Source organism: Coregonus lavaretus, assembly GCF_964263955.1.
Source record: "Coregonus lavaretus genome assembly, chromosome: 28".
Taxonomy (NCBI): domain Eukaryota; kingdom Metazoa; phylum Chordata; class Actinopteri; order Salmoniformes; family Salmonidae; genus Coregonus; species Coregonus lavaretus.
The window spans coordinates 16,718,734-16,743,004 of NC_140015.1; the positions used below are offsets into that span (position 1 = coordinate 16,718,734).

At 43.9% G+C, this 24,271-nt stretch overlaps 2 protein-coding genes across 2 annotated transcripts in view; both read left to right on the forward strand.

Moving 5' to 3' along the window:
• LOC311103371 (sphingosine 1-phosphate receptor 2-like) overlaps positions 1–4,116 on the forward strand; it is a 28,631-nt gene extending 24,515 nt beyond the window's left edge. Inside the window, exon 2 of the mRNA XM_084144934.1 lies at positions 638–4,116. Within this exon, the coding sequence (XP_084001060.1) occupies positions 804–1,925 (1,122 nt within the window). The 5' untranslated portion in view covers positions 638–803 and the 3' untranslated portion in view covers positions 1,926–4,116. The remainder of the gene's footprint in view (positions 1–637) is intronic.
• A 6,335-nt stretch (positions 4,117–10,451) lies between these two features.
• On the forward strand, positions 10,452–24,086 carry LOC311104132 (DNA (cytosine-5)-methyltransferase 1-like). The gene is made up of 34 exons (XM_084145807.1): positions 10,452–10,565; positions 11,355–11,397; positions 12,040–12,147; positions 12,303–12,549; positions 12,810–12,885; positions 12,998–13,076; positions 13,171–13,211; positions 13,306–13,360; positions 13,449–13,532; positions 13,737–13,846; positions 13,943–14,061; positions 14,216–14,308; positions 14,436–14,587; positions 14,814–15,001; positions 15,677–15,860; positions 16,088–16,185; positions 16,696–16,852; positions 17,006–17,121; positions 17,598–17,799; positions 17,967–18,103; positions 18,717–18,896; positions 19,563–19,787; positions 19,989–20,181; positions 20,307–20,397; positions 20,508–20,639; positions 20,812–21,094; positions 21,264–21,405; positions 21,569–21,735; positions 21,849–22,026; positions 22,434–22,629; positions 22,948–23,111; positions 23,307–23,423; positions 23,506–23,617; positions 23,773–24,086. Exons 1-34 carry the CDS (start codon positions 10,519–10,521, stop codon positions 23,826–23,828), a joined length of 4,572 nt encoding a protein of 1,523 aa, XP_084001933.1. The 5' UTR covers positions 10,452–10,518; the 3' UTR covers positions 23,829–24,086.
• Positions 24,087–24,271: the final 185 nt, after the last annotated feature.

The window sequence follows — 24,271 nt, forward strand, 5'->3', positions numbered from 1 at the left end:
CTGTGTGGGTGTTTAGCTGGAGATGAAGCAAAGGGACACAGTACACAGTGTATTTGCAGCAGCAGCACATGTGGTCACACACAGTCCTCTCTGTGTAATGCTCAGGGGAGAGTTGTGCCTGAAAGCAGATGCCAGATCTGTCCAGATTCTATCTATTTTTGGACCCTAAGATATGTCTGATCACCCCAGGTCCACAGGCCAAAGCAGGCGCTATGGCAGTAAGAACCAGTCACACACACACACGTCACACATAACTGCTCTGATTTGTGTCTTAAGCAAGTCCTTTTATAAACTATTTCACTGTAACACAGGCCAACTCATTACTGTATGTCTCCCCTAGATGAGTTGACATTTGAATTAACCCTTTTCCCTCATTAAAATGTGTCTTTAAAGGGATTTTTTTTTAATGTTCAACTTCATATTCACTATCTCCAGCACCACCCCAACATCAACATATGTGAAAATTGTGCATTTCTATGTTTTGTAGTAAAAAAATGTTTCCAATGACATCAACCAATTAGTAGACAATTAGTAGGCAATGGCTACTCAAATTGGTTAAAATCACACGATGGACACCGATGATGTCCATTATGTGCCCTGTTAGTAATCCTGACCATGTCTCTCTGTTTCTCTGCAGGTGACCCAACGAGGCTTCCTGGGCCACTGAGACGTGATTCTGGGACGGGCACAGTCTCTCCCTCAGCCTTCCTGCCCTGCGTCCTGCCCCTGTCTCCCAGACTTCTCCTCTTGAGAGAATGACCATCGGCCCAGACCAGCTCTACCGCCACCATACCACTGTGTGAATGACTCTTTGCCGAAAAGCCACCGTGCTCTGCCACCCCGTCGTTGCCATGAAGAGCAAGTATTCCCAGTACTACAACCGGACACTGATCCATGCCCACTATGTGTTTGCCAAGGACATGACCTCGGAGGAGCTGGAGGAGCGCACGAAGGGGAAGGCCCAGCTCAGCTCCCTCAACATCGTCTTTGTCATCATCTGCAGCATCATCATTCTGGAGAACCTGCTAGTGCTCATTGCCGTGTTCCGCAACAAGAAGTTTCACTCCGCCATGTTCTTCTTCATTGGGAACCTAGCCTTCTCCGACCTGCTGGCCGGCTCCGCCTACATCGCCAACATCTTCCTATCAGGGTCAATGACCTTTGAGTTGGTGCCGGTGCAGTGGTTCATCCGGGAGGGCACGGCCTTTATAGCGCTGGCCGCCTCCGTCTTCAGCCTGCTGGCCATCGCCATCGAGCGCTACATCGCCATCACCAAGGTCAAGGTGTACGGCTCCAACAGGACGTGTCGTATGTTCCTGCTGATCGGGACGTGCTGGGTCACCTCCATCCTCCTGGGGGGCCTGCCTATCATTGGCTGGAACTGCATCAACAACCTGCCTGAGTGCTCGGCCTTGCTGCCTCTCTACTCCAAGAAGTACATCCTGTTCGTGGTCACCATCTTCAGCATCATCCTGCTCTCTATCGGCATCCTTTACGTGCGCATCTACCTGATCGTGCGCTCCAGCCACCAGGAGGCCACCAACTCTCCGGCCTACGCCCTGCTGAAGACAGTCACCATCGTGCTGGGCGTCTTCATCGTGTGCTGGCTGCCCGCCTTCACCGTCCTCCTCCTGGACACCTCCTGCCGCCGGCCGGACTGCCCCGTCCTCTCCAAGGCAGACATCTTCTTCGGCATCGCCACGCTTAACTCAGCACTCAACCCGCTGATCTACACGCTACGCAGCAAGGACATGAGGAAAGAGTTCCTGCGTGTGCTGTGCTGCTGGGGGCTGCTGACCAGCGGGCGCCCCACCGACCGATGCCTGGTGCCCCTCAAGAGCTCCAGCTCTATGGAGCACTGCACCAACAAACACGAACACCAGACCACACCCATAATGCAGGCAGAGTGCACCACCTGTGTCTGACTCAATGCTATAATCACACAGTGTGTGTTTCTGAATGTGAATGCGTTTGTGTGCGTGCGTGTCTGAGAGACAGATGGGTGTGTGAGAGGGATAGTGTGTGTGATGGGGCTGTGTGCAGGTGAAGAGACTTAAAGATGAAAGCACACCTGTGAACCCTCAACCCCCATCCCCACTCCAGACCTGTGACACTGAAGACCATCTGTCTGTTTGTCTGGAGAGATGTCACAACATAGTTGACTCATTACAATCATACCTGTGTCAATTCACAATCAGCATTCAACCGATTCACCACAAGAGCGTGATAACACAATCATCCTCGAGTGAATTCACTATTATTCAATGAATTTACAATCGTAGCTGAGACTTTTTTTTACTTTTTTTTTTTTTACAATGTTTTAAACATTTTCTTAGGGACTCTCAACTATCACAGAGTGAAGTCACAATCTTTGTTGAGACTCTTATTGAAAGCCAAATCCACAGACACCATATACATAATACATCATCGTGATGCTGAGTTGTTGTTGGGGTGTTTTACAGCTCCCTGATAATGGAAAGCTTTCAAATATTGCACTTTGTAGACATGTAAACATTGTGTGATTGTTCATGGCTGTCACCCTCTTGAAAGGTTAAACCACAGAAGCCTCCCTGGGTGAATTATATATGTATTCATACATACAGTACTCATAGAGAGACGGGAGGCACCCAGGCAGTGACTAGTCCTAACTCAGTACTGCTCTCCACGCAGGCCAAAACCCTTACAAGTACCCCTCTAAACCAGGGCTATATATCCTCATATATAAACATGGATAGATCCCTTTGATTAACTGCAAAAACAAAAGTACTCTGCTTATGTATATTGCATGACATTCTAACTCCTTTGTAAGAACTAATGTGTATTGGTGTACTCCAGTAAATTCAGCTTGATCATTAACATGCTTTCCCTCTCTCTCTCTCTCTCTCTCTCTCTCTCTCTCTCTCTCTGCCCACTTTTTAATCTATCCCTCTCGCTTTTACTGTTGTCTTTTGTAACTAAAGTTTCCTAAGAGGAAGGCCCAAACAGAAAACACACTTCCTGAGAAGGCACTGATAAATTTCACTCAATGACAGCTACCCAGCAGCCCATAACCAACAAGACTGTTGTCTTAACGATGTTGTAGCAACGCAGTGGCAGAGTGTGCTTTCTGTTAATATTGGGCCTTGCTCCAGGGGAATGGGCCTGAATGTAAGTATGAAGTGTTTGGAGCGAGACCGCTCTATTTTTGACAGTATTATTAATCATTGACTTGTCATTGACGTGCAGAGAGTGGGATTAAACAGGGTAGGTCAATCTCACTGTGATGTCTTAAAAACAGACCACAACAAATAACAGCAACCTCACCACCAAGCCAGTCCAGGTAGAATGGTTGAAAATAAGTACAGTCCTGTTCAACACAGGAAGACATGGGATTATTCCAGAGTAGACATGTCTCATCTTCCCCAATCTCAATAATGCCTCTTCCCCTCCATAAATGAGAGAAGATCCAGTTTCAAGGGGAGCGGGGTATTCTCTTAGACACCTAAATAATATCTACTTCCTCTAACCACAGGAAGTCCTGTGTTTCATAAATCGGTTCCTGTTGTTCAAGATTAACTTCATCTGCCTTTGTCCAGACACACACTCACTCACACTTGGCCACGCTTCAGGTCCTCATCATATTTCCATGCAGGTTTTTACAGCCTGATAGTTAGACAGCCAGCCCTAGCCTGGAATCCAAACTGATATGCTCTGTTACACAATTGTTTCACTTCACAATAAACTGAGCCTATAAATGTAGATTCCAGGCTAGGCCAGACCAGTAGGAATAGTGAAAGCACTTTGGCAGCTTCCATATTGCCTGATTGCCTGCTCTCTCCCGGGTTTTAAAAGACAGAGATGTGTTTTAGGCTGTGCAGACATACCTATCACTTCATTCATGTGTTGCCTAACCCTGTATAATTTTTATAAATATATGAATAACTATGTATGTAAGTATGTACAGTATGTATGTATGAACTGTGTTCATGTATGGAATGTCTTGTGTGCAATAGCTTTGTGTGTCCAGTAGCACGCTACCTGTGTCAAACCGGTACATCTTAAACACTAATAGTGGTACATAATTTGTTTTTTTTTAAATGCATTCCTTTTTATAAAATAAATAAACTATCAAAAGAGTCCAATGTGTTTTGTGTGTGTGTGTGTGTGTGTTTTTTTAATCAAGTGAATGTGTGCACACAATAGTTCATATTTGTGCATGTATTGTATGTGGAAAAATGCTTACAGGGTTGAATTAATTGTCCATCGACATGTCCTGATACGCTTCACTTTCCAGGCCTATTGCCATCTTACAAAATCCCACATGGCTGCATGAGGTGTAATCGAAAACTGATATTTAATCCAAACATGCTCCAACAAAGTATAAAAAATACTTGTTTCAACATGAAAAAGCTCTATGCAAATGTTGCCATTAAACTTTCACCATTTAACCTTGGCCTTCACATCTAACAGCAAGGTTTTAACTGCTTCCAGACTTACATGAGAAAGAGGTCATTTGTTGTGTGAAATGTTAGGGGTGACCATGTGGGGGTGGGGCGAGAGGTCAGGGAGGGAGAGAAAGAAAGAAAGTGGGGTGTGGCAGGCAGTTTTGAGAAATTGTTATTTAGGAGAGAGAGTGGCTGTTTCTCTGGGAGCTCCATGAAGATTGGGGACAGTCTTGGGAGGGAGAGGTTCCTGGCAGGCCTCAGGGGCGTACTCTGGGCCAAGGCCCGGGAGAGGCTGACGGAGTGTGGCCTTGAAAGAGAGTCTGGCCTGGTTGCTGTCAGAAGTCCAGGATTCCTGGGTGGGAACATTGGCTAAATCAGCCCCAGGAGGCTGCGCTGCAGTAATGGCTAGAAGGGATCCAGCATTTGTCAAATAAAAATCCGATTTGACTTTTTGTAGCAGGTTATGAGAATTTACGCAGCAGGTTAGGATAATTAACGTAGCAGGTTAGGATAATTAGGTTAAGGTTAGGAAAAGGGTTAGGGTTAGGTAAAATGCTAAAAATTTCAACTTTTGAAGTTAATTTGACAAAAGCTGGATCCCTTCTAGCCATGACCCTGCGCTGCTGGGAACGTGGCCAATAATTTCCAGCCTCAGCAGCAGGATATGACATCTGTAGGTGAAGAACACAAAAGGCATAAAGGGTTACGCTGTGTGCATAAAGCTCAACTGAAACAGCTGCATATGCTGAAAAAGACATGAACACACTCACAACCCACAGACACACCCACAAACAGGCATCCACATTGTAAAAAACAAGACTGCACACTTCCGAGTTTAAGACATACAGGCACTTGGAGTCAGCTTAAAAAAAAACACATACAAAGGAGCTCATGCTCTCAGCCTCAAGAAATTCACTGCACATCAACCGTAATGAAATAGTGCCACCTTGTGGTGAAACAGCCTTTTTAATTTTACTTGTGCATTTCACTTTCATTCACAGTACTAATTTCTATCATAATAAGTATGATGTGTATTATATGATGAGTATTAATATAGTGATATATATTTTTTTAAATCATTCTACTTTGTATTTCTACACATTCAATTTGTACTTTTTTTTTCGGTTGCATAATGCAAATAACAATATATATCTATTCGTTCCATTTGTCCGACCCAAAATAAGTATGAAGAGATGCTGGCTTATGTTATGTGCTCAATGGTTCTGTGATTAATTGAATTACATTTTACTGCACACACTTGCAATAATGTAGGTTTGTTTTTAGACAATAGACACAATATTGCTATTGTGTACTGGGTTCAACGAAATGAGTCCCTTTTGCATCCCTTTGATATTTTAAGTAGAAATTGTGCACCAATATTACATTTTAAAAGCCTGTTATATTAAATTTAGTGCCCTTTAATATAGAACACATGTTGTTTTATATCAATAAAGACTTGCTAAAGTGCTCAAATTGAGCATTTTGGCATGTCACTCTGTGCACCCACTGTGACTTCTAGGAATATTTTAACCCAAGTTTTCACCATCGTTGTAAAGCCCTCGTTATTTTGATGCTTTGACGAAGTAATTTCTGGAGATTATTATTTATTTCATGTGATTAGTTATTCATTTTAAGGTAAAACATTAATAAATAAACCTGTCCCTCATTCTAAGGTCAACCCTGTTATGTGAACTGAACTCTCGTTTTAATATGGTGAAACTATTCCTTTTTAAATACGTTTTCTAAAGAAACATTGGACATTAATAGTAAAATCAAAGCAGGTGAGCTGGTTCTGCTCTTTTGTGCCATTGTCTGGTGTTTTGTGGTGGAAGATTGAGCGTAATCTTTGTAACATTCTGCTTAGCCTTATGAACGAAAAACATAACTAGGCTACATTTGTATCCAGTACCTATAGCTAGCTACATAAATATGGCGCAATTTCATTGCCAAGATAAATTGTATTTGAACTCCATAATTGTTTATTTGTATTAGGATATTGAATTTGAATGTAGCCTAATATTTTTTTTATTTGTAATGCACAAATTGAATCATTGAATTCATAAATTTAACTAGTTTTTCATGATTTGCATTCAATTTTAAAAGAATATTCAAATTCAATATTTATATATGGTAGATATTGCATTCGTTGTTTGTGTATCAAGTTTACAAACTATAATTTCAAGTTGATCAAAGTTTCATATACAGTACATTCGGAAAGTATTCAGACCCCTTGACTTTTTCCACATTTTGTTATGTTACAGCTGTATTCTAAAATAGATTAAATTGTTTTTTTTCCCCCTCATCAATCTACACACAATAGCCCATAATGACAAAGCAAATACAAAAACTAAACTATCACATTTACATAAGTATTCAGACCCTTTACTCAGTATTTTGTTGAAGCACCTTTGGCAGCGATTACAGTCTTGAGACTTCTTGGGTATGACGCTACAAGCTTGGCACACCTGTATTTGGGGAGTTTCTCCCATTCTTCTCTGCAGATTCCCTCAAGCTCTGTCAGGTTGGATTGGGAGCGTCGCTGCACAGCTATTTTCAGGTCTCTCCAGAGATGTTCGATCGGGTTTAAGTCCGGGCTCTAGCTGGGCCACACGAGGACATTCAGAGAATTGTCCCGAAGCCACTCCTGCATTGTCTTGGCTGTGTGCTTAGGGTCGTTGTTCTGTTGGAAGGTGAACCTTCACCCCAGTCTGAAGTCCTGAGCGCTCTGGAGCAGGTTTTCATCAAGGATCTCTCTGTACTTTGCTTCGTTCATCTTTCCCTCGATCCTGACTAGTCTCCCAGTCCCTACCGCTGAAAAAAATCCCCACAGCATGATGCTGCCACCACCATGCTTCACCGTAGAGATGGTGCCAGGTTTCCTCCAGACGTGATGCTTGGCATTCAGGCCAAATAGTTCAATCTTGGTTTCATCAGATCAGAGGATATGGTTTCTCATGGTCTGAGAGTCTTTAGGTGCCTTTTGGCAAATTCCAAGCGGGATTTCATGTGCCTTTTACTGAGGAGTGGCTTCCGTCTGGCCACTGTACCATAAAGGCCTGATTGGTGGAGTGCTGTAGAGATGATTGTCCTTCTGGAAGTTTCTCCCATCTCCACAGAGGAACTCTAGAGCTCTGTGAGTGACCATTGGGTTCTTGGTCACCTCCCTGACCAAGGCCCTTCTCCCCCGATTGCTCAGTTTGGCCGGGCGTCCAGCTCTAGGAAGAGTCTTGGTGGTTCCAAACTTCTTCCATTTAAGAATGATGAAGGCCACTTTGTTCTTGAGGACCTTCAATGCTGCAGAAATGTTTTGGTACCCTTTCCCAGATCTGTGCCTCGACACAATCCTGTCTCGGAGCTCTACGGACAATTCCTTCGACCTCATGGCTTGGTTTTTGCTCTGACATGCACTGTCAACTGTGGGACTGTATATAGACAGGTGTGTGCCTTTCCAAATCATGTCCAATCAATTGAATATACCACAGGTGGACTCCAATCAAGTTGTAGAAACCTCTCAGGGATGATCAATGGAAACAAGATGCACCTGAGCTCAATTTTGAGTCTCATAGCAAAGGGTCTGAATACTTATGTAAATCAGGTATTTGCTCAAATTTGGGGTATTGTGTGTAGATTGATGATGAAAAAACATGATTTAATCAATTTTAGAATAAGGCTGTAACGTAACAAAATGTGGAAATAGTCAAGGGGTCTGAATACTTTCCGAATGCACTGTATTCAACTTTTCAGAGGCATTCAGATTCAGTTTTCAAATTCAGTTTTCTAAATTCAGATTCAAAACCAGAGACAACATCCTGGTACTTGATAAGCAAGCAGCATGTAGTCATTTACATAAACTTCCTGAATGTATCCCTATAGAGTACCACAGTATGAGTCATAATACCCATAAAAACCTAGCAGTCAAACAGGGAAATGGTTCCAATTGTTTTTCCACCGTTCATTTTTCCCATAGGGGATTTTAGAAACACTTAAAATAAGGGCTGTGTTTCGTGTAGGCTTACCCTGGTGTGACGTTTTGATAACTGTGTAAATCTCTCTAGGACAAGGTGACATTTATCAATATATTTGCATGTATTTAATCCCCCAAAATGAAATGCTAATTAGCTGCTCATGTGGCTATAATAAAGGACTACAAATGCCATGATGAGACTGCCTAATCGAGGCAAAGTTAAAAAATCTCTGGATTAACTATCATGTAAGTAATGAATAAATTGGCAAAATATCTTTCATATCTTTCTGTGAACTGTCTTGTGCAAGTTTTAAATTGATATGATGTCTACTTTGATGCTAATTAGCTTTTTCGAATCTGAGAGTAAACAGAGCCAATTATATTGATAAAAGTCACCTTGTCCGAGAGAGATTGACATGGTTATCAAAATGTCATGCCAGGGTAAGCCTACACAAAACACAGCCCCTATTTTAAGTGTTTCTAACATTTTAAGTGTTTCTTTAAATTGATATGATGTCTACTTTGATGCTAATTAGCTTTTTCGAATCTGAGAGTAAACAGAGCCAATTATATTGATAAAAGTCACCTTGTCCGAGAGAGATTGACATGGTTATCAAAATGTCATGCCAGGGTAAGCCTACACAAAACACAGCTCCTATTTTAAGTGTTTCTAAAATCTCCTATGAGAAAAATTAATGGTGAAAAAACGATTGGAACCGTTTCCCTGTTTGACCGCTAGGTTTTATGACACCTCCACTGTTGAGCTCTATAGGCTTTAGCTAAGTGTGCTAACACAGTCTTTAATCTGTTCTCCTCTACCTTTCCTGGCTGGCAAAGTACCAGTGCTTGACTTGGGCAGGAGCTCACCGGAGCTGAGTACTGGCATTTCAAATGTTCTACTGCTTGAGCTCCTGTTCCTTTGATAAAATATTAGCTCAAAAGTATTGTGGAGCACCAGGATGTTGTCTCTGATTTTCAATCTGAATTTATAGAACTGAATTTGAAATCTGAATGCATCTGAGAAGTTGAATATATGAAACTTTTATCAACTTGAAATTATAGTTTGTAAACTTGGTACACAGACAGTGAATGCAATTTCTACCACATTGAAACTGAACATATAAATATTGAATTTGAATATTCAATTAAATTGAATTTTAAAACAGAATGCAATATTCATTCAATTCTGTTTTAAATAATGAAATACAAGTTCAATTTATGAATTTAATTTGTGCATTACAAATTATTTTTTAAAATTCAATTTCAATGTCTTAATACAAATAAAAAAGTATGGAATTCAAATACAATTTCTGTTGGCACTGAAATTATCCATAATAAACAAACCACACCCCCGCCGCCTCCACGTGTGCGTTTGCCAAGTTATGCCCCATGTCCACCAGATGTATATGCGTTTTGAAAATATTGAACGCCTGGTACACAGAACGCACCGCCACCTTGTGCGGAATCCCCAACATAGCGTTGGTACTGCTTCATTGACAGTGAATGACTTCCGCCGAAACACAAAGAGTTTGGAGGCATCTCGTGGACATGAAGCGTTAGTTCTACAGTAGGTCACCATAACAAATAACTTATAAAAGCCAGCTATGTCCATCCCTGACAAGTCAAAAAAGATCAACATTATCACTAGCAATCCGATTGCATTTGTATTGTTCCTCGATTTCCCTCGAAAAATCATGTCCATTGTTGTGAACGAAGTTTCGTAGTAGGCAAATCAATGGGGGTGTCAACAATTTACAATATTCCAGAGAGATTAAAAAATAGTATGAAACAAACAAGCAATGCTATGAATGTATCATTTAATATAACTATAAATGTAAAAGTTGTTCAAAACCTTAATCAATACATGTATTAATGAAACGTGATCCCATATTCTCCATGCTTTTCACCTATACATCAACGTAATGGTAAAGCCCAAAATACCCGGGTTTCCGCGCGAAAAGACGGCCCGCGCGCCTGAACTGCACATAGCCAGCCCACAACAGATGCCACACACGCATTGTTGTTCAGAGAGCTCTGGTTTTAGCACATTGTTTTAACTATTCATGGTTTTATTTTCTTGGTTTTATCTAATCGAATTTTGTATTTTAGTCTATCACGCTCACACTTCAAATGCCAGCCAATACCTCCTTGGCTCTGCCGGTGGATGTCAGGAAAAGGTAACGTTACAAGCTAGCTAGCGCAAATGTAATGTTGCAGTGCTGTCATGTTCGGCTAGCTAGCAGCGCACTGAATTCAGTTTACCCTTTGTCCTGTCAAATAAGCACACATGCATGACATTGGGTAATTATTATTCTCACCGCATCACACGATCCACCATTACATGCGTGGTGATATGTGGCTCGTGCACAATACTGCACATCTATTTTGCCACGCTGAAACCGCTCAGCTAACTGGATAACTAGTTAGCATCTTCCACACAGTTTGCCTATGCAATGTCTAGTTAGCTGTACCAACATTGCGCCGTGCGTTGAGCTGGGAATAGATTTGGCGCCAAATAATACATTATGGCTCATGTCAGCTGTTGCCTCTCACTTCAATATTGGATGCATGCATGTTTTTATTTCATAGTTAGCTAAATAATGATAACATTCGCGTTATCGCTCAGAAATTGTTAGCTAGCTAGCTATCATCTAACATTTCGCAAGTAGTCGCTAGCCGTTTTGAGTTGCTATCTACATCGTCTGTTTACAGCATAACGTTACACTAGCTATACTTGCTAGCTGGCTTATCTTATTCGATGCTTGGTACAGTAACGTTAGCTAGGTTAGGAATTCACAATCAAGTCAGGTTCACATGTCCAGTTAACGTTAATTAGCTAGAAAGCTTTAGCATTTAGCGTTAGCCACCTGCCAACCAGTTGTGCCATGCTGACATATTAGATTTGACTATGTTCCTGTTTAGGTCATTGTAGCAAGTGGGTGACACTTTTTTGTTGTTGTTTACAGGCTGCAGGTGTTGGAAAAAGATGAAGATGGGATCTCAGATGAGGTGAGTGACCTGAACTACTAAGTTGGACATCTGGTTTCCTTTTGTTACGGTTGCTGAATACTTATTTACGTTTTCTACAATGTTATTTCGTCGTTGACTGATGCCCAGAAAGCCGATCATGAATATCCTTTTGTCAAGTTTTATTAGTCTTATGTACAAGATACACATGGTATATACATCGTCCAACGAAATGCTTACTTGCAGGGTCCTTCTCGACAATGCAACAATAAAAAAGAATACAAGAGAAAGTAAATGGCTCAGACTAGAATAAACGTTTTAGCATAAGTATAATACAAGAATGCACAATTTATAGTCCAATATTTACACGTGTTTTGGGGAAGGGGGGGGGGGATTGGGGGGCAAGTGTTTAAATTGTGCATTATTTAGCAGAAGTGTAGCATGAAAGCATGTGTGGATGAGTGTATATCTGTGTGAGTACATATGTGTGTGAAGAGCTGGTTAATGTTCAGCAGTCTGATGGCTTGTAGCTAGAAACTCTTGGCGCCTATTGGTATCAGACCTCATGCTCCGATAGTCTTCCTGACGGTAAGCGAGTGAATAGCTCGTGGCTAAACACTTTCAATAACTTAGATGGGTAGAACCTTCCAAAGCATGTCTTAAAACAGTTTCTTTTCCTCATAGGACCGTGTCAAAGAAAAGTTGACGTTGGTGCAGGACTTCCTGCATGCGGATGCCCAGGACCAGCTCAGCAGCCTTAAAGCCAAGATGAAAAGTTCAGAGATCTCAATGGTGAGTTGTGGCTGCATCCTGTCAATCTAACTAATCCACTGCCTCTTCACTCTGGCTCATCACTCACTCCATAGAGTCTTTGGGTTTGTCCTAAATGGCATCTTATTTCCTATATAGTGCAGTTCTTTTGACCAGGGCCTGCATGTTCCCCTCAGGATGGCTACCTCTCTAAGGTGAAGGCCCTATTGGGACGTGAGCTGTGTGTGGAGAATGGCTCACATGGTGATGTGGAGCAAAACTGCAAGAATGGCAAAACAAATGGCTCTGCAGCAAATGGCGACTCTCACAAGGAAGAGGATGATGAGGGAACCATGGACACCCAAGAGGCTGATGCCATGAAGTCTCCTTCAGCCCCCAAAGGCAAGGGAGGACGGAAGAGCAAGTCAGACTCTGAGCCTAAGAGTGAGTAGGAGTGGCTGGGAACATCAAATGTCTCCCTGGATTAATCTATACAGTATCCCTTTTCTGTGACGTCTCATGCTCAAAGATTTGTTCAGATGTCCATCTCCTAATTGTTTGACCAAGCAACTTGTAAAACACCACACACATTTTAGAGAAGACTGTACATTTTGGGAAATGACCAAGTGTTGAGGCACTTGGATGCATGTGAAATCGATTCCCAATCCTTAAATAATGCAACATTGTTTCTTACATTTGTCCAGAATCTCCTGGTTCCAGGGTCACAAGAAACTCTGCCTCTGGGAAACAACCCACCATCTTATCAATGTTCTCCAAAGTGTGAGTAGGAACTCTACTCCCCTGCACTAGATTCATATATGTTGCTTCCCTTAATCTTTCAAGTTCTTATGCATTCTGCTCATAAGTAAACTTTCCCCCTGCTCCGTTGTAGTCAGAAGCGCAAGTCTGAGGTGAATGGAGAGGCTACAAATGGAGAAGAGAAAGTGGAGCGGGACACAGAGGAAGAGGAGGTGAGGTGATCTTATTGTGACACCTGTCACTCAGACGTCTTGTGATCTACTCTTATTGATCAATGCACCACCTAATCAGTCCTTTCTGTTGTAGACACGGGAAGAGAAGCGTTTTAAAGTGGAGCCAGACAATAAGTAAGACCTTTCACCTTTTAACCCCCTCCCTTCAATTAGCCACACCCTTCCTCCAATTTGCATTGACTGTCTCCATCCTCTATTCTCCTCTCAGGTCAGTTGCAGAGGACGCCACTAGTGAGAAAATGAAACCAGTGGCTGCAGCTAAGGTGAGGCCCATTCCTGCACTCAAGCTGTTATATAATTTTGGTGCCGAGTTGCCATGTCAGTATCACTGATGCTCGTCTCCTGTTTCAGACTCCACCCCCTAAATGTCCAGACTGCAGGCAGTATCTAGATGACTCGGACCTCAAGTTATTTCAGGGAGATCCTGATAATGCGGTGAGAAACTCAAGGGTGTAATACTAAGTGTGTAAGGTGACATTTTAACGTGTCATTAGGGCCAACTGGATATTTGCTGAATGATTTGCACAAAATAGGATTTTATAGATTAAAACAATATGGATCTATTCTAGTTTGGTTATTGTTTCATTGATGTTTCTACCAGTCAATGTGAGTCTTCTTACTTATGTTGTATACTTACAGCTGGATGAGCCAGAAATGTTAACAGACGAGCGCCTCTCTCTGTTTGACTCAAATGAAGACGGCTTTGAGAACTACGAAGAACTACCCCAGCACAAGATTACCAACTTCTGGTGAGTGGTCCCTTCAAAATTGTATACAGCATCAGCCTTTTAGTGCATGTTCTTTGCTGTCACCTTGGTAAAAGTGAAGTGTTTTTTTTGTTGCAGTGTTTATGACAAGCGTGGCCACCTGTGTCCATTTGACTCTGGGCTCATTGAGAAGAACGTTGAGCTGTACTTCAGCTGTGCAGTCAAGCCCATCTATGATGACAACCCCTGCATGGATGGTATGGCCCTGACCTTTTTCACAGTAACATGGTTGGATGAATACATGTGAAGTGTATATAAACAATTGTAAAGCAACTTTCTTTACTAAACCATTTTGTGAGATATACTTGAGTGATGTACCTATGCCTAACTACTGTACTGCTGTTCTTCTAGGTGGGGTTCCTGCCAAAAAGCTTGGTCCCATCAACGCCTGGTGGATCACTGGTTTTGATGGAGGGGAGAAGGCCTTAATTGGATTCACTACAGGTAATCTCATCAAGATCTTCCTTTTAGGTTTAAGTGGATTGAACTTTAAAACATTAGCCTAATGCCTATACTCATGGTGTATATAATGACTCTGACCTCTAGCCCATGACTTCTTCCCCATCTCCAGCCTTTGCTGACTACATCCTGATGGATCCCAGGGATGAGTACGCCCCCATCTTTGCTGTGATGCAGGAGAAGATCTACATGAGCAAGATGGTGGTGGAGTTCCTGCAGAAGAACCCTGACGTCAGCTATGAGGACCTCCTCAACAAGATCGAGGTGAAACACTAACAAGAACATTTGGTGTAGACTCTTGACCAGGGTTGTGTTCATTAGTGCAAAATGTTTCAAAGTTATGCAACAATTAAAGTTTCTTATTGAATAAGTGCAGGTAGTTCTTTTTCTGTTTGGAACCTAATGAACATGGCCCAAATCTTCACGCACCACATGGCAACATCAGTTGCAGCACTGACTTGACTGACCACCTCTCCTTTTTGCCCCTCAGACCACAGTGCCTCCTGCTGGGCTGAACTTCAACCGCTTCACAGAGGACACGCTGCTGCGCCACGCCCAGTTTGTGGTGGAGCAGGTGGAGAGCTACGATGAGGCCGGGGACTCTGACGAGCAGCCCATCATCGTCACCCCCTGCATGAGGGACCTGATTAAGCTGGCTGGGGTCACCCTGGGAAAGAGGTAGTGATAGGACCTGGTACTGTCTGATGTTGCAACACTAGACTGGCCGTTATGAGCGCAACCCCCCCCCCCTCCCCCCCCCCCCCTCCCCCTCCCTGTCCTTCCCCTGTAGTGCTGTCTGCTTGTCAGAGTCCTAACTCTCTTAGCATTAAGTTACAATTGCAGAGTCAGTCAATAGCTGGATTGAAGGTGCGATTCAGTCTTAATTGGCTGTGGTTATTTTATGTTCAAACCATAAAGCTAAAGGTCCAGCCACCAGAGCTGTGTATGTTCCCATGTTGATTTGTGTTGTGGGACAGTAAGGGGCAATGTTTGTCTCACTGCTGCTCGTTCCCTCTGATCCCCGGTGTTTAACACTCCTCTTGACATTCCCTAATGCAGCATGCTGTTGTACTGGTAGGTATTCTACAGCCCTTCGGTCTGAATATATCCTTGGCTTGTTTGTTTGGTGTGCATTGCAACAAATTTGTCATGGAACAATTTGGTGAACCTTAAAGCTCATCCCAATTTGATGTCTGGTGTTTGTCATAAAAAAATATATCTACTGCATGGCTTCTAAAAGCACGGCTGCTTTGGTTGTCAAGAGCTTGAACACCGCATTACTAACAATATTTATTATAATAATCAAATGCATTAGCACTAAACACCCAACCACCTGCTTCTTTCCCTTCATAGGAGAGCTGCTAGAAGACAGGCCATCCGCCATCCCACCAAGATTGAGAAGGACAGCAAAGGAGGGCCCACTAGAGCGACTACCACCAAGCTGGTGTACAAAATCTTTGACACTTTCTTCTCTGACCAGATTGATCAGAATGAGAAGGATGGAGGAATCAAACGCCAGCGCTGTGGGGTCTGTGAGGTGCGTTACTAAGTGCCAATCTGAATACAGTTGAGCCAAGGCTTGGAGGGAGCCTTTTATTTAATTGCCCTTTTGAGTAAGCGCAAACATTCTGCTAAGCAAACTAGCTAAACCTTTATGCAACTAATTGGAAAAGTATTCTGTTCATAATTGAAGCATGTAGTGCTCTAGAAATGCCCTAGTCTAAAACACTCATGTCATGGTTATGCTCATTCTTCTGTCTCCAGGTTTGCCTTGTTCCAGACTGTGGCAAGTGTTCAGCCTGCAAGGACATGATCAAGTTCGGGGGTAGCGGTCGCAGCAAGCAGGCTTGCCAGAAGAGGAGGTAAGTTAGCTGATCTTTAGTGCCTCTCTTCCACCTGCCATGGCTGTTTCTGAACAAACTCATTACATGTGGTCCTCTGTAGCTCAGCTGGTAGAGCACGGCGCTTGTAACGCCAAGGTAGTGGGTTCGATCCCCGGGACCACCCATACACAAAAAATGTATGCACACATGACTGTAAGTCGCTTTGGATAAAAGCGTCTGCTAAATGGCATATTATTATTTGTTCCAGAACACTGTTCCTTCCTATGATCTCATTCTGAAAAACACTAAACAGTTCTGAAACTCTGTTAACTAACTCCAGACTCTCTTAAAAAACAACTGACAGTGTCAACTGGGCCTTGAGGTGGGATAGGGGGCTATGCTAGCCAGCTAATGAACATCTTCAGAGTCCTTTATTTTAGGGCTTTATTTTAAATTGAGCTCTTATGTTGTAGGTGTGGTGACTTGGGAAGCCGTTGGTTAATGTGGTCTGCTCCCTTATCAATGACAATCCCCCCCCCCCCTGCGCAGATGCCCCAACCTGGCAGTAAAGGAGGCTGAGGATGATGAGAACATAGAGGAGGAAGAGTTGTTGCCTGTACAAAAGGCCCCTTCAAAGAAGGTGTCCAAGGCAAAGACCAAGAAGCAGAGCAATGGCAAGCTGACCTGGGTTGGAGACTCTATCAAAGTATGTACTCATTATTGTGGGAAGTTCTTAACCTCAAACTGATCAAAATATCCCTTAGTACACCAGACTTGTAATGTATGTAATTTGACTGACTTGCTGCAAAGCAAACAGCTCTTGGGGATAAAGGTTCTCACCTCTCCCTCCTGTGTTCAGACTGAGGGGAAGAAGCAGTACTACATGAAGGTGTGTGTGGACAATGAGGTGCTGGAGGTGGGAGACTGTGTTTCTGTCAGTTCTGATGACCCATCAATCCCACTCTACCTGGCCAGGTAGGTTCTATAACAGTTTAAGAATCTTGACTTAGCCTTTTATTTTACCCCTTTTTTCTCCCCAATTTCGTGGTATCCAATTGGTAGTTACGGTCTTGTCCCATCGCTGCAACTCCCGTATGGACTTGGGAGAGGCGACGGTCGAGAGCCGTGTGTCCTCCGAAACACAGCCAAGCCGCACTGCTTCTTGAAACAATGCCCGCTTAACACTGTACACCTGGCAACCGTGTCAGCGTGCACTGTGCCCGGCCCACCACAGGAGTCGCTAGTGCGCAATGGGACAAGAATACCCCTGCCGGCCAAACCCTCCCCTAACCTGGACGACGCTGGGCTAATTGTGCGCCGCCCCATGGGTCTCCCGGCTGCGACAGAGCCTGGACTCGATGCAGTGCCTTAGACCACTGCGCCACTCGGGAGGCCCGATTTAGCCGTTTCTGTATGGGTCAGGTGTTGACGGTCTTGTCTTGGGTCTCCAGGATCACATCCCTGTGGGAGGATAACCAGGGGAAGTGGTTCCACGCCCACTGGTTCTGCCGCGGTACAGACACTGTGCTGGGGGAGTCCTCTGATCCTCTGGAGCTGTTCCTGGTCGATGACTGTGAAGACATGCAGCTGAGCTACGTGGAGGGCAAGGTCAACGTCATGTACAAGGCCCCCTCAGACAACTGGTTCATGGAGGTAAGAATGATTTGGCTTTATCACTCTTTAAGCTGAGTCTCTAGCCTGGTCCCAGATCTGTATGTGCGGTCTTTCCAACTCCTACAGTGATTGTCCTGCCAAATGTCTATACAGCTACTACTCAATGCACCTCGTCACTGATATATTTCGTACCACTGTGTTTTCAGGGTGGTATGGTGGAGGACATCAAGGTGATTGACGATGACAATGGGAAGAATTTCTTCTACCAGCTGTGGTATGAAGGAGACTGTGCCCGCTTTGAGACCCCGCCTACCTTCACACCCCAAGAGGACTGCAAGTACAAGTGAGTCATAATTGACATTTGACAGCCCTATCAGTACTTGAAGTACTTACATTTGGAGCTCTGAAAATCAAGTACTGGAATACCTTAAAGCTGACATTTCTCAGTTTGGTTCTTAAAGTCCTTTTTGAAATTGTTGTAGGCAAAAACAATATAAGCCTCCTGCTCCAATGATTTAATTTCTGATCAGTTTGTGAGATGTAGACTTTAGTTTATTTTCTGCAGTTTCAATTGACTGGTTTTGCAGTAAAACCATGTACGGTTATTATGAGGACATCAAATGTTGTCTTGAACTTGGCTTGCCATACAAAGCTTTCCATTACAAAGGGACATTTTGGGGGTTTTCTCGTTTGAAAAACATGATACAATACCCTTAATCTCAAATGGCAAATTATTTGAATTCCAATGCATAGTGCCATTGGAAAAGCTTGTAAAGTGGTAGTGCAGTTTTTTCCCCAATACTACAACAATTAAATACAAATTGAGGTCTTCAAATTACAATTGTTCTTAAGTCCTTGAATTTTATTTTGCTATGTCTACAAACCCTGTATACGTTTGAGGTTTGGTAGGTGGATTAATAAATTGGTCTTGGCTTACCGTGTTCCCTGTATTTCAGCTTCTGTGCCAGCTGTAGTAGGGCTGAGGAGAAGGAAGAACAGGAGACTCCTCGAGTGTTTGAACCCATAAAGGATGAGGACCACGACTCCAAGGCCTTATATGGTCTGGCCTGCCTGAAGGGAGAGCAGTTCAGGGTGGGAGAAAGCTGCTACCTGCCCCCTGATGCGTTCAACTTCAGGTGAATCTGTTTGGTCACCAAGGCAACCACTGTAGTTAGCAAGTTTACTAGCTATCTACTTCAGTGGATGTTGAACACATTTCTTGTGGCAAATGTGTTCAATGATAGCCTTGGTATAAAAGGGATAATCAACTCAGGAAAATAATGCAACTCCGTGGAAGCTTAGCTCGGCTATGCTAACACATTGTGGAACACCTTCCACGTTCATTATTTTCCATAGAACGCAAAGCCCCTCGTTGATTCTTACATCAGTGGTATTTAAAGTCGGTCATAGGTGAATTGCAGTGGGCTTGCCGCATAAAAAATAAATACAAAAAAATAAAATAAGTGGAACAAATTAAGAGTACAGGTTATTGTATGGGACAATAGATAGATGTTTTTGGGAAAGATGATCTGATAAGGGATAAATCTAATGAATTGAAGGTCATTTGTTGATGTAAATCTAATGTAGCGATTTAAGGTAATTACATTTGGAGGGGTGGGTCCCCCAGACATTCTGGTGTAAAAATGTGGTTCCCACTGAAAGTTTCAATACCACTGCATTACATAGGCAGGGTCTCCATTGGGGGACAACTAGGCAAATCATAGTGTTGGCAAATTCGACATCAGCTTTTAACAATTTTAAATATCTCCCCCTACCATAACATTATTTTATTGTGTGCTCAGTGTGAAGGCAGCCAGTCCAGTGAAGCGTTCTCACAGGAAGGAGGACGTGGATGAGGAGTTGTACCCAGAGTACTACAGGAAGCATTCAGACTACATCAAGGGCTCCAACCTGGACGCCCCTGAGCCCTTCAGAGTGGGACGCATCAAGGAGATCTTCTGCCACAGACGCAGCAACGGGAAGGCTGACTTGTCTGAAGTCAAACTGCGCTTGTACAAGTTCTACAGGTGAGCACCCAAGTCAAATGTCATGGTTGAACTGCAAAGAAGGACCCCTTGGATCATGCTAATTTCAGTAACTTTTTACAATGAGAATTTCAGGTTAAATGCATTTTCACTGTAGGGGAAGTGATCTGGTGCCAATATGTGCATGTCTGTTCTTTTGTCTTCTGTAGTTTTACTGTACGCTTAATGTTCACCCTCTGTCAGGCCTGAGAACACTCACAAGGGGGCGAAGGCAGGTTACCACACAGACATCAACCAGCTGTACTGGAGTGACGAGGAAGTGACGGTCAACATGTCGGAGGTGTTGGGCCGCTGTCATGTGGAGTACGGAGAGGACCTGAATGAGACCGTTCAGGACTTCTCCTCAGGCGGACCTGACCGATTCTACTTCCTCGAGGTGAGGCTGGACTAGAGAAGCAACTTTAACTTCCCATATAAATCTCACACACTAAGTAGCTGAGATGATGCTCGTTCGAGGAAGTTTGCTCAAGATGGTAATCTCGGTTTCTTTCTCACCCAAAGGCTTATAATGCTAAGTCCAAGAGCTTTGAGGACCCACCCAACCACGCACGCTCTGCTGTGAACAAGGGCAAGGGGAAAGGAAAGGGCAAAGGTAACTACTCTCTCCTCTGTGGTCCTTATTGCCAGTCACACAGTTCTCTCATTTTAAAAGAGGCTTCTCCGACTAGTTGTAACTGTGGATCCAAACCCCCTGCCCTCCAGGTAAAGGCAAAGGGAAGTCCTCTGCTGCTCAGGCTCCAGACCAGGAGCCTCAGGACCCCAAGGTGCCCAAGCTGCGTACCCTGGATGTGTTCTCTGGCTGCGGCGGGCTCTCTGAAGGCTTCCACCAAGCTGGTTAGTAGTTCTTTCTTCACTTCAACAGCTCAGGAAATGTCTAGTTAGTTGTGGGTGACCACAAGGGAACGTTTCTAATATACAGGTAGATTTTCTTACAAGAATAAAGTTAAGAGTTCGTCAGGTAACAAACATAGTGATTGCAATTTGTGTTGATGCTCCTACCTGTCAGGTATCGCTGAGACTCTGTGGGCCATCGAGATGTGGGACCCAGCAGCCCAGGCCTTCAGGCTGAACAACCCAGGCACCACAGTGTTTACAGAAGACTGCAACGTGCTGCTCAAGCTGGTGATGTCTGGAGAGAAGACCAACTCCCTGGGCCAGCGGCTGCCCCAGAAAGGAGACGTGGAGATGCTGTGTGGAGGCCCTCCTTGTCAAGGCTTCAGCGGCATGAACCGCTTCAACTCCAGAACCTACTCCAAATTCAAAAACTCTCTGGTGGTCTCTTATCTCAGGTCAGTAAAACAGATTTGCACATTTCCATACAAACATATGTATGCAATGACTGGCATTCTTCTGTGTGAGTATTATTGATGTGTCCAAGTACAGAAGCTCCAGTCTAAGTGATTGGTGTGTAATGATTTACTTAGCCCCTACTAACGTATATTGTCCTCCCTCTTTTAGTTACTGCGACTACTACAGACCCAAGTTCTTCCTGCTTGAGAACGTGAGGAACTTTGTCTCCTTCAAAAGCTCCATGGTCCTGAAACTGACTCTTCGCTGTCTTGTCCGCATGGGCTATCAGTGCACCTTCGGAGTCCTTCAGGTGAGTTATTAGTAAACTTAAGCTGGCATGTTTCTTTCAGATTGACGAATCCAATAGTCTGCAGTATTACGCAATGTTTTTAGATATGGTACTATAGGCTGTATGTTATTGTGGAAGTCATTGATGGCATATGCCTGACCTCTGCTGTCCCCTCTCCTCCCAGGCTGGGCAGTACGGCGTGGCTCAAACGCGGCGCAGGGCCATCATCCTGGCGGCCGCCCCTGGGGAGAAGCTGCCTCGCTACCCAGAGCCCCTGCATGTGTTCGCTCCCCGCGCATGCTCTCTCAACGTGGTGGTGGACGACAAGAAATATTTCAGCAACGTCACACGGTAACCAGCCACCAGTCTATGTAAAAGCATGTGTGGTTGTATAGCTTGTGAAGGGTAAGGGTTGAAGTAGTTGTGTGGTTTGTCGAGGTTCTGACTGTTCCTTCCCGTTTCAGAGGTAATGGCGGTGTGTACAGGACCATCACAGTCAGGGACGCCATGTCTGACCTGCCAGAGATCCGCAACGGAGCGTCTGCTCTGGAGATCTCCTACAACGGAGAGCCCCAGTCCTGGTTCCAGAGGCAGATTAGAGGCACACAGTACCAGCCCATTCTCAAAGACCACATCTGCAAGGTACAGCTGCTGCCTCTTACAGTTAGTCATCTGGTGGCTTAGCAGTAACTTGTTAGAACATCCATAGGTGTGGCTCTGTCTTTGGAGTCTCTTGGATACTTTATTCAGCTATTAGACCTCTGTGCTCAGCATCGCAGCTTAGTGAAGAGATGGTTGGTTTTTACAGAAGCAGAGAGCACCACACTTGGGCAACAGATTTGTTTTGCCTCGAATGCTTGTGACATTGGTTAAATTAATGGCACATGGTGACTGTCTAAATGGGCATATCAAAATGGGAATATCTCTGAATTTAAAACTAGGAGTAAAAATGGTTGCTTCTCAATGGAATTATGCAATGAGAACTGTCATGAGGGTGGTGTGGACAATAGTTTGTTTCAGGGAAAGCTAAATCCCTCTTTGGTTCCCAGGACTTGAGTGCCCTTGTAGCGGCCCGTATGAGGCACATCCCCCTGGCGCCTGGCTCTGACTGGAGGGACCTGCCCAACATCGAGGTCCGGCTGAGAGACGGGACCACATCCAAGAAGCTCCGCTACACCCACCCAGACAAGAAGAATGGCCGCAGCAGCTCTGGAGCACTGAGGGGCGTTTGTACTTGCTCAGGAGGTACTCACCTTTATGGATATTTAGGCCATACAAATGTAAATGGTTTTCATTTTTTGAAGTGCGCTAATCCTTTATTTTTGTAGACCCTCTTGTTTAAATACGATAGCAATCTTCAACACCTAGCAACCTAATCAGTTTAGCCTCTTGGCTTAAACAGTGGGTGCTTGGAGTGTTCATAACTCTGACAGATGGCAAAATAAATAGTCTTAAAGTGCTATAAAAATGAACAGATTTTTCCAGGTCAGATGGCCAATGTAATTTGGATGGCAAATCCAAGGTGGTCTGTAGACCTGTTCTGAATTACATCCTGTCCTCTAGGGGTGCCCTGTGACCCTGCCGACAGGCAGTTCAACACTCTGATCCCCTGGTGTTTGCCCCACACGGGGAACCGCCACAACCACTGGGCCGGCCTCTACGGCAGACTGGAGTGGGATGGCTTCTTCAGCACCACAGTTACCAACCCTGAGCCCATGGGCAAGCAGGTAAGACCTAATACTGTACCAGCTCTATCAGAATTGTTGTTGAATGGCTAGGACCATTTCACCTCAGGACACAGCCATGTAATAACATAGTTGTTGTAGTTTGCTGTACAGATGACTAGTCTACAGAAATGTATTGTGGCCCCTCCTGTGATGTTGGATGCTTTGGGTACTAAATGTCCTCTTGTCATGTTTCAGGGTCGTGTCCTGCATCCAGAGCAGCACAGAGTGGTCAGTGTGAGGGAGTGTGCGCGCTCTCAGGGCTTCCCTGATACCTACCGCTTCTTTGGGAACGTTTTGGACAAACACAGACAGGTACTGGACTTGGTTTCTGTTCTCAATCCCCTCCCAGAAAATGCCTTGGGGTGACATACTTTTTTTCTTATTCCCCTCTCAGGTTGGCAACGCTGTTCCTCCACCACTCTCCAGAGCCATTGGACTAGAGATCAGGAAGTGTGTCCTAGAGCGGATCAAGGAGGAGAATGACAATCCAAAAGAGAATGAGAAAGGTTAGGCCTGCTCAAAGGGCATCTTGTTGAAGGGGCATTCTGCAGTATTTAATGCTGCTCATTGGGCATTTCAATGAATTACTGATTGTGGCTTTAATGTGGATAGGAAGCGTGTCATCAGCATCCATACTGTGAATGTAATTTTCTTCCCTCAGAAAACGGGAAGCAGGAAGAGAATCTCAAGCAGGAGAAGATGGAGTTGTCAGACTAGTGCCCTGCCTTATTCCAATCCCCTTTCCACTGAGAATCATCAAATTCCCTGGAGCTCCTGAAGCCCATCAAGCCTCAGGAGCTCCTGTTTTTTAATAATGTTCACTGACCACGTGGCCTCTCTGGACAGTCTGTGCAGTACCATTCCATGTTTATGATTTTCTAAATGTGATTTTAACTATTTGCAAATATCCGCTTGGAAAGTGGAAAACTGTAGTTTTTATATGTCGTAATATTTCAAATAAAGCTCTTAAATGGCAGTTCCTTCTCCTTGTAACATTTCTTACCAGAATCATCTTGGCCTCTAGTTTATTACATCAATTTGTGTGATTTTTAAAACTGCAGCAAAAACATCAGTGCATACCCAGAATGGCATGTAATATAATACTGTCACGACACTTGATTGAATTTGTCATAGATATTCGTACCACGAGTGAATACCAG